Raw genomic sequence first — 10,153 nt, 5'->3', positions numbered from 1 at the left:
AAACCTTAGAGAAATACTCAACACGATCACTTTCGAAATCCTTTAACCCTTGAATTAAGATGACAATAATTTTATTTTAAAACACAGCCACCACAAAATCAGACTTGCTTTGAGATCATTCTGAGGTTAAATACTGATTTAAAACCATAACAAGAAATAGTTTAGTTGCTATGCTGTTTTTGAAATCAAATCTTTGCATAGCTAGGAAACACTGGCATCTAACAATGGCTTGGGGGGGAAAAAACTGTTAATTGTACATTAAAGTAGCCTATGTACGGGTCATTCTTCATTTGTGGTGGCAAGCTGCGTCCCTCTACTTTACAACAGTTGAAATAAACTTTAAATACCAATGAATCATAAAACGTTTGCATGTTTTTATTCTGTAGGGTAAACACAATTTGTGCACTGTTAATAGTTAATTTTTGTTTTTGTTTTAAAATGCATATTTAATTGAGTTTTAGAGATTGTTTTTGTAACAAAATATGGATGTTCCCGCCATACCTTAGAGAGGTATCATCGGATTTGCAACAATATAAAATTTTACACAAATAAAGTGGTTATATTGTGAATATAGATTTTATTTAACATGTACAATTTTATTAAATTGTTTAAAAAAAAAAAATACAAAATAAATATTTAGTTATATTTAAGAAAAAAGTTGTGTCCTCCAAATTCATGTCTGTGGTGTTACAACAATGGATGTCGCCCAAAGGGAGAATTCTATTTGGACTACTTCCTGTGTGTAAAGGTCACTGCAGGTGCTGGTTGATCTGAGGGGTGCATGGGGAGTACATTCTTTCTTATTAATTTTCTTAAATTTAGCTAATCTTTTGACAATTTCATGTTTCGCACTTGCAACATAAAGTCTTGTGGTGTTACTTCAAAATGACATAGACATAAGTGGCTGTGTCACCATTGTTTGATTGAAATTATTTAAAAATCTAAATGTTCTTAAGCTTTCATTTTAATAGATATAGCATATTAAACTAATTTTAAATGCATAGCAATATATTTTATTAGAAAAAAACAAACAAACAAGCATTTTTACAAATTCTGCCTCTCATTTGCCACCCCAGTTGAAGAATGACCCATACATAAACCCAAATAAAACAGTTATCAAATAAGCATGTGTCCTATTCTGTGTCCTGAAACATTGATGTCTCACATATTAAAGCAGTCACTGCAATTTAGGAATCAATTAAATCTGTATGTGGGTGTGTGTGGACACAAAAATCAGATGTAACCCCCTTTGTAATCATTAACATTTTAGTAACTGTAATTTAATTACACTTTTTTTTTCTCAGTAACTGTAACTTATTACAATTACATTTATTTTGTAATTAAATTACGTAATTTAGTTACATGTAACTATTACTTCACAACACTGCATATGATATCCATCAAGAAGACAAACTGGCAGACAGAAGGAGCCCCGGTCAGAAGCAAATCTGTGGATGGTTATGTGTGTGTGCACAAAAAAAGGGCTTTGAAACGTTTGATAAAAAGGTAATTTAAAAGTAGCCTAATCTAAAAAGTCAAAATACATTACCTAAAAATGAGTAACCTAGATTACATTACTAACTGCATTTTGCATCATCTATAATAAGTAACGGAATACAATTTGTAACCTACCCAGCTCTGTAGGCTATATATAAATTACTACTACTACTACTACTATTGTTGTTGTTGTTATATAAATAATTTGTGATTTTGTCTACAAAAAAAAATATGAATTTCAAGCATTTCAATGTGAAAATTGCAATGTTAAAATTTGGTAGGTCCAGCCATATTAAATTTATATTGGTTTAATCTGTCCTATTCATGTTAGATCGTACAGTCTATATATAGGCTAAAAGAATAGGTCATCATTTGTCTCTCTCCTTCTAAACGGTTTAAATTGGTTAAAAATGGTGATAGTTTGTATGTATTCCAGCTAAAAATTAATTAGGCAGTCAATTTGTTTCGTTTGCGTTTGATGCGACAGGTGGCGCGAATGTCTGTAGCTCTTGCGGATGTGACGAGTCAGTGTACCAGAGAATAAGAAAATGACTTCCGGTCCGCTGGTCCTTCCTTTCGTTGCTGCTGTAACTGACTCAGGATCAGCTTCACTCACCTCCACTAGCTTCATCTTAAAGAGGTATCGTTCAGTCAAAACTGATTCGGCTTCAGATTCACAACAAACGGCGATTTCACCTTGACGCAAGTATGGCGTCGGCTACGAGAATTATCCAGAGGCTGAGGAATTATTTGTCAGGGGTGAGATGATGCTGATTTTAATGTTTATCAGTCGCGCGCAGAATCGAGCGTATCGATGTAATATGACAACGGTTAGAAAAAAAAAAAAAAAACGTTTAAACCTCCATGTATACACATTTGCTCGCTTGTCTTTGCGTTAGTCATCAGCAGTTGGTTTTCATGTCTAGATAATATTTTGTTTATTATATAATAACTAAATAATTTTTTCTCTTTCCTTTAACAGCAAGATCTCCAGTCAAAACTACAGCTTCGGTACACTGAAATTTCAAAGAGGTAGATATACTTGCCTAGAAGTGTATATTTCACATTAATACTTGACATTTGCTTATCTAACTGAAACCAGCGTTACTTGCTTATTTTCTTATAACGTTACTAATATTTATTGTTTTTTTTAATGCTGTCAAACGATTAATCGCATCCAAAATAAAGTTTTTGTTTACATTATTTATATATATGTATATATGTGTGTGTGTGTGTGTGTGTGTGTGTGTGTGTGTGTGTGTGTGTGTGTGTGCTGTGCATATTTATTATGTAACGTTATATATAAATGCATATTGAAAATATTTACACATTTATAGTTTTATATTATATATAAATATATTTAATATATAAACATAACATTTTTCTTAAATATATACATGCATGTGTTTGTATTAATATATACATAATACATATACACCGTATACACACATATATTATGTAAACAAACTTTTATTTTGGATGCAATTAATCGTTTGACAGCACTATTGTTTTTATGTACGGGTAGTTGACAGATTTAATTAGTAATTGAAACATTTTTACAAAGGAAAATTGTATTTATTCATTTAATGTCTTGACAGTTTTAATGCTTCTACAGTAACACAAATGAATTTCGGCTGACCTTTTTCTTTGAGGACAGTGAAATTGTATCGCCCAGCATAATTCAATATTTAGATTTAATGCAATGAACTTATTTTCCAAACACTGTTATGATGACATTGAATGTGATCATTAATCCATGCTTCATATTTGTTTTATTAATGTCATTGATGGTAGGACTCAGCCTCCACCTAAACTTCCCGTTGGACCGAGCCATAAATTTGCAAATAACTACTACTGTCAGAGAGATGGACGCAGAGAGTCTGTTCCACCAACTGTGCTCATGTCTTCACAGAAGGCCCTGACAGCTGGAAGGTGGACTGGCTTTGCTTAATACAGATCATTTTTAAATTTTGTGTATTGTGCATTTATTTTAGTCTGTTGCAGACACTTCTTTACACAAGCCACTTCAATAGAAAGTACCATGATAGGCAGCTAAAACACAATTGCTAGCTGGGCTGCGAGAAGCCCTTATATAAATACAGTGTTATTGGTCCTTTGTATATTTATAGTTGGTAATATAGCTTCTGTTCTGCTATTAAAATAATATTAATTTTTATATTATTTTATTTGCTATGTTCCTTGACAGTGGATTGTATTACTTGGTTTGTTTTATGAAGATCTTGCTTGCTTGTTGTTAATAGCCCAATACATATAATAATTCTAATGTTATTTACAAGTTTGTGTTTTTCCAGGCATGCATTTTGTTCTTTTTCTGTACGTATATATAAAAAAAAAAACTAAACTAAACAATGTTCTGGAACAGAATTTCTTGACATATTCTGTGTTATCGTGATAATGTTATATCATTGGTCAGTTGGCAAAATAATAAATGCACGCCTATGTAAATCTGAGTTTTAACACTATAGAATAAATAGTGTGCAAGACTGGGTTTTAACATGATAAAATATTAAATAAAATAAAACTCTATAAAAGGATTCTATTAATGTTTGAATAATTTAATGCTACATATTATTTCTACATTTCAGTGGTAATTTGTGGGTGAATGGGGTTTAAATGCTGCCTAATTATTCCTGTTTCATGATAACCGTGTCATAAATCTCTGCATTTTTCTCTTCTATTCACAGTGAGGCTTCTGGAAAACCCAAACGCCCTGTTATTCCAGGCTCGCCACTGAAGGAACTTCCACTGAGCGTTGACTAGCTTTACAGTGTAAAATATGTGTTATTCTCAATAAAGGATGTGTATATACAAGAAACGCATTCAGTGCACTTTTTCTGTTTATTTTATGAAAAATGGATGATCATAACAAGAAAGTTTTATTTATTTATTGTTTTTTTGTTTGAGTAAGACATCCTTGTGACAACCCATTAACACTGTTTTGAGAAGAATTCTTCTAATTATTCTACCAAAGCACATCTATATTTAAAATATAATCTAACTACTGGCTCTTCAGCAATACACACACAGTAATTATGATAAGCATTTTGTATGAAAAACAAGTCAAAACACTGATTTGGCCAGCTGACATTAAATTGTATACATTAAGTGAAATAAAATGATCTAAAACACACAGTACAAATTGCCCCAGATATATGTGACTTGCCTCAACCAAATGCCTTACTGTATTTCATTGTGGTTTTACTGTGATCATTAAAGCCACAGCTCTAGCAAAAATAGAATGAGATTGGAATTTCAGTTTCCAGTTTTGATCTAGATGTTTCAAACTAACATAAAAAACTGCTGGAGAAAAAAAGCATGTGTAATCAAAGATAACTTAAATGTATAATGCATAATTATTTACAAACACAATCTGACTGAATAACACAAACGGTTGTACCTTTCCAATTTTTAAGACATTGAGTAATTCAGCATTGACTGAAAAAGAAAACCTATGAACCCAGTTACGTTTCTGAAAGCGTAAATCTGACAATGATTTAATGGTTCCAAAACATGTAAATCCAGCTGCTTTGGACTCAGCAGAGACATCGTAACAAATTAAACAGAAAGGGCCAGCATGTGCATTCATTTTGAGATGGTCCTCACTGCAGAACACAAGATCCAGATCCAACTCCTCCCACCTTACATATACCTAAACCTGCCCGTTTCCACCCCCTGATCCTTAAACCTGCCCGTAAACCCACCCGTCTCCACCCCCTGATCCTTAAACCTGCCCGTAAACCCACCCGTTTCCACCCCCTGATCCTTAAACCTGCCCGTAAACCCACCCGTCTCCACCCCCTAGATGTGGATCCAACCCCGTCCCCTGGATCTTGTGTTCTGGGGCTACTGTTAATTTTAATAAAGGGCCTAATAAATATGTGCGCTCCATCCTTTTGACCACGAGATGGCAGTAACAGTGCACCGGCTTGTACAGCTTCAAGCTTTTATCTGTGGCATTTATGGCATAGTTTATACATATCATAGGGTCATTATACACGTTATAGGCTACTAACTTCTGGAATTTGGCCCTTTATTAAAATTAATGCACAAGTGCTTTCTGTCTGATTTGTTACGATATCTCGCTCAGCTCAGTATGTTAAATGCGACTATAGGGCATGAAGATAATATATTTTAAACATTAACATTATTTATTCAGTAAAGCTGCTCTGAAACGTACATAGGACAAGCGGGTCGGATAATGGATGAACACTGCCGAGGCAGCAAATAGATAAGCGGTTAAGTGACATCTGTTACGTTTATCAGTAAATCATTCACGCTCGTTTGCGATGAGTCTAGGGCAAATCATGGAATCATTGTATAAATCGCTGGAATAATTACACTTCAAAATGCTATTTTTGGAAGTAATAGATTTAAACGATTTTACCTTCTGCATACAAACGTCTCTCCCTGAGAATAAATCCAGAAACCAGTTGTTCAAAAGTAATCTGATTGGATTTTGGCCATTGGATCGGATCAAATCTTGAAAATGGGTTGTTCAAAAGAAGAAGAAGAAAAAAAAGGATTCTGAATTCGGATTAGATCACCAAATGCACTTTTGGTCTTTTTGGTCTGGATTAAATTAAATTAGTAAAATTGGGATACTTTTGATCCACAAAAAAAAAAAAAAAAACGGGATTATTCTGATCCCAGCAGAAGGGTGGATTTCAGGAACAAAAATGTAATAAAACTTCAAAACTGGTCCAAAAAATACAACATTTGAAACGTAATAAATCCCCAAACAGCTGTCAATATCAAACAAAAATATTATATTTAATTTAAGTGTTTTTTTTTTTATCACTGATTGTAAACTACATTGGTACAATCATCAGAGATGGACCAGTCAGAAGGAATTATTTGTGTAAATGCAATGCAAAACTAGAATGCAAAACATTGGCTTTCTTCCCATCATCGTGTCCCTTTAGGGGCTCCGTAGAGCACTAGTAATCCAGCAGATTTGGAAATCTGAAAAAGTGTGTATCTGAATCAGGGTGATCCAATCCAATTTTTACTTTGAAAAAACGGCACAAAAGTAAGATGGGTTACCTGATCCTGGATAGCAAAACATTGGATTTCCAAGCCCAGATCATTCTGATCCAGATTAAACCTTTTGAAAAACCGGGCCCTGGCGCCAGAGGTTTAAACGCAGCCAGTGTTGCCAATTTAGCAATTTTTCAGACTACCCTAGCAACTTTTCCTCCCAAAATCACATAGCAACAAATTTAGCAATTTTTCAAAATTAATTGGCAACTTTTAGCAACTTTTGATAAGTGACTCAGACAATAAAATTACAAATCCAAATTACACAAAAAGAGGAAACCAAAGATGCATGGCAGTACACACATCACGTGAATTGAGTTAGCTGCTGTTTGCAATTGTTCAATTTAATAATAATAATAATAATTGAATAATAGTTAATTTATGATACACTTTGTTAGTAGGGTATAACCTGCGATTTCTGATCAGTTAGTACACGGTAAGAAAAATGGAAAAGATACTAGTAGTTTTCCAGGACATTATCCATGATCCATTGTAACATTATGCGATAACCTCGAAAACACAATGCGAATTTAAAAACGCAGGTAAAAACCAATTCGGAAAATTATTTCAAATTAACATAGTAGATTGTGCCCTATTTTTACAGACTTTTCTTAGAGTGTAGCATACTAACTAATTACTAATTCACTGCTTAATGCATAACTGTTGAGAATGTGTATTACTAGTTTACTAGTTAACAACCTTAAATTGCAATCATTCAAAAATGCACAAGTGTTCAATAATTCAATGTATTTAAAAATAGTTATTTATAATTTAATATTATATTATGCATATTACTTTACAAACAAATTATTAATTAATAAATTAATTAACCATTATAAATTAATTAACAAATTAACATATATAAAATATATATTTTTTGCTGAGATTTGATGTTGTGACACATGATCATTTATGATCATTTAGCAACTTTTAGCAACAAATCGACCCCCCTTTATCATCTTTCTCTGATTAGTTGTCAACCCTGAACTGAACTGAGCACGTGTCCCTCGATCGCATCCGTACAAAGCGGTAGTGACGTCACGCGTGCACATTTTTGAATCGTTCCTGTGAAACTCACGGTGTGAGAACTGAGAAACATTAATAGCGTATATTTCTGCTGTCTGGAGTGATACAAGCCTGAAAACAACCATGAACGTTCAGCCTTCAAACCCTAACAACCCGATAGTGTTTTTCGACGTGACCATTGGAGGACAAGTGAGTTTAAATCCCGCTGCTGTTTTCATTAGCAGACCAGCTAACTGACGCTAAATCACGCACAGCCTGTTTTTATTTCCCCCACTGACTTGCTTATTGCTTTAATAGCGTAAATAGCAGTGAATCAGAGTGCACATAAGGTGTCCGAGTTAAGGCTGCTCTGTGCCTGCTTAAAATTCAGTGTAAAGGTGTAAAAGGCCAGGCTAAATTATACCTGCTCTGACCCGCCTCTGCCTCTAGCATCAAACTATACACCTGTAACTGCATTTATGAACAATATTAAACAGTAAAGACACCGAAATGCCTCTTCAGAAGCGCCTCTGTGCCACCTTTGCAGTGTGAATTTGGCATGTCAGCTGTCAAAATGGCCCTGCTTGACTCCCAAAAATGTCTAAAGAGACCACAAGCAAGTCTGAACCATATAAGCAGGTTTACTCGCAATTTTACTGTTTGATTTTCGAGTGTCATTCCATCCCAAGTGGTCCAGAAATTAATTTGGTTGCTTGAAAGTATTTATTCATTTGTTTAGTGATTACCTCAATGTATGGTTATGGCAAACCACCATTTCATTGATTTATTTTAGTAGTAATAGTATTTTACTTTACTTGATGAAAACTTGGTTCGTTATTGTGTCATGACCCACAGAATTTTATCGTTATGTGGTTGTTAATGGAAACCTCAGTATCTCAGCTGAGGATGGTCCGAGCTGCTTGTCACAAAAGCTGATCTTTAAAGCACATTACAATGTAAATGTAAATATATAATAATTTAGCACATTCTTGTTCCTTAGAATGTAAAGTCTGAATGTAATGATCAGGATTATTTAGGGTTCAGTTTATAATGGGGGAATCATTAAAGTCTCAGCCGTAATGCTTGTTTAGGTGATACCTAGGTAATATTTGAGACTTCTGTTCAAGTACAATTCAAGGACACTTTTTTTCTTTTCTCTTTTTTTTTTTATAACTGTCCCTCACTTTTAAGTTGATTATCTCTGGTACAGGGCCACATAGTAACCTGGAATATTGGTCCTTTATGGCAAGCATTCTGTTGTAAAAATGTTGAGATTCCTCTGGTTATAAAACTAAGGCTCGTTGAAATCTGGGGAAAAGCATACTTTGTGTTTTTTGAGAAATGAATGGATGTAATATGAGCATAACAAATATTAAAATAGAACAGTATTGTGCAATTATTATGATTTACATACACTACCAGTCAAAAATTTTTGAACAGTCAGATTTTTTATGTTTTTAAAGAATACTCCTCTGCTCACCAAACCTGCATTTATTTGATCCAAAATACAGCAAAAGCATTCATATTGTGAAATAATTTTTTCTATTTAAATGAACTGCTTTCTGTTTGGATATATTTTAAAATGTAATTTATTTCTGTGACCAAAGCCTAAATTTTCAGCGTCATTACTCCAGAGTTCACGATCCTTCAGAATCATTCTAATACGCTGATTTGCTGTTCAAGAAACATTATCAATATTTAAAAGAGTTTAGTACATTTTGTTCATGATTCTTTTATGAACAGAATCATTCTAATAAGCTGATTTGCTGTTCAATAAACATTTTATTATTATTATTATTATTATCATCATCAATATTTAAAACAGTTGAGTTGAGTACATTTTTTTCAGGATTCTTTGATTAGAAAAATCCAAAGATCAGCATTTTTCTGAAATTAAAGCTTTTGTAACTTTATACCATTCAAAAGCTTGGATTCAGTATAATTATGTTTTATTTATTTATTTATTTATTGGGGGGGGGGATTGTAGAAATTAATACTTTTATTTAGCAAGGATGCTTTAAATTGATCAAAGGTGATGATAAAGACATTTATAATGTTACAAAGGATTTCTATTCGGATAAATGTCGTTCTTCTGAACTTTCTATTCATCAAAGAAACCTGAAAAAATGCTACTCGGCTGTTTTCAACGTAACAATGTTTTTTTTTAGCATCAAATCAGCATATCAGAATGATTTCTGAAGGATCATGTGACACTGAAGACTGGAGTAATGATGCTGAAAATTCAGCTTTGAAATCACAGGAATAAATTACATTTTAAATTATGTTTAAATAGAAAAGTTAATTTAAATAGTAAAAATAATTTTTAAATTTGACTGTTTTAGCTGTACTTGGGATCAAATAAATGCAGCCTTGGTGAGCAGAATAGACCTCTTTAAAAAAAAAAAACATTAAAAATCTTACTGTAAAACTTGACTGGTAGTGTACAAAACAAAAGCTAATGCTTGTCAGTAAGGTGTTCATCAGGTGAGGTGAGAAATTAAAAATGGTCATCAGTCTCCACTTGTTAAATGAAAGTAAGACCTGTTGCTTGTTGCCTCGAAGTATGTGAATCATCACAGCAATTTACACACAT

At 33.2% G+C, this 10,153-nt stretch overlaps 2 protein-coding genes across 3 annotated transcripts in view; both read left to right on the top strand.

Annotated features, from left to right (window-relative positions):
* The first annotated feature begins 2,061 nt into the window (after positions 1-2,061).
* On the top strand, positions 2,062-4,346 carry ndufa7 (NADH:ubiquinone oxidoreductase subunit A7). Its single transcript, XM_058785231.1, has 4 exons — positions 2,062-2,256; positions 2,480-2,529; positions 3,292-3,429; positions 4,203-4,346. Exons 1-4 carry the CDS (start codon positions 2,206-2,208, stop codon positions 4,276-4,278), a joined length of 315 nt encoding a protein of 104 aa, XP_058641214.1. The 5' UTR covers positions 2,062-2,205; the 3' UTR covers positions 4,279-4,346.
* Positions 4,347-6,982: 2,636 nt separating this feature from the next.
* Positions 6,983-10,153, top strand: part of ppih (peptidylprolyl isomerase H (cyclophilin H)) — a 32,270-nt gene continuing 29,099 nt past the window's right edge. The window contains exon 1 of one of the 2 annotated variants that reach the window (XM_058785239.1): positions 6,983-7,097. Coding sequence is in view for 1 of the 2 variants with exons in the window: in XM_058785237.1 (XP_058641220.1) it covers positions 7,705-7,770 (66 nt within the window). In the remaining variant the exon portion in view is untranslated. Of the gene's footprint in view, positions 7,098-7,557; positions 7,771-10,153 lie in introns of those variants that run through there. The other variant, XM_058785237.1, reaches the window with a different exon arrangement.

Source organism: Onychostoma macrolepis, chromosome 08 (genome assembly GCF_012432095.1).
Source record: "Onychostoma macrolepis isolate SWU-2019 chromosome 08, ASM1243209v1, whole genome shotgun sequence".
NCBI lineage: Eukaryota > Metazoa > Chordata > Actinopteri > Cypriniformes > Cyprinidae > Onychostoma > Onychostoma macrolepis.
Note: the sequence above shows the minus strand (reverse complement) of the source record. Positions and strands in the feature narration are given on the sequence as shown.

Bases quoted from the DNA above. Each gene is read 5' to 3' on its own strand.
- ndufa7 (XM_058785231.1), top strand. From the start codon at position 2,206: ATGGCGTCGGCTACGAGAATTATCCAGAGGCTGAGGAATTATTTGTCA. The intron at 2,530-3,291 runs GTAGATATACTT...CATTGATGGTAG, and splicing joins TACACTGAAATTTCAAAGAG to GACTCAGCCTCCACCTAAAC. The intron at 3,430-4,202 runs GTGGACTGGCTT...TTCTATTCACAG, and splicing joins AAGGCCCTGACAGCTGGAAG to TGAGGCTTCTGGAAAACCCA.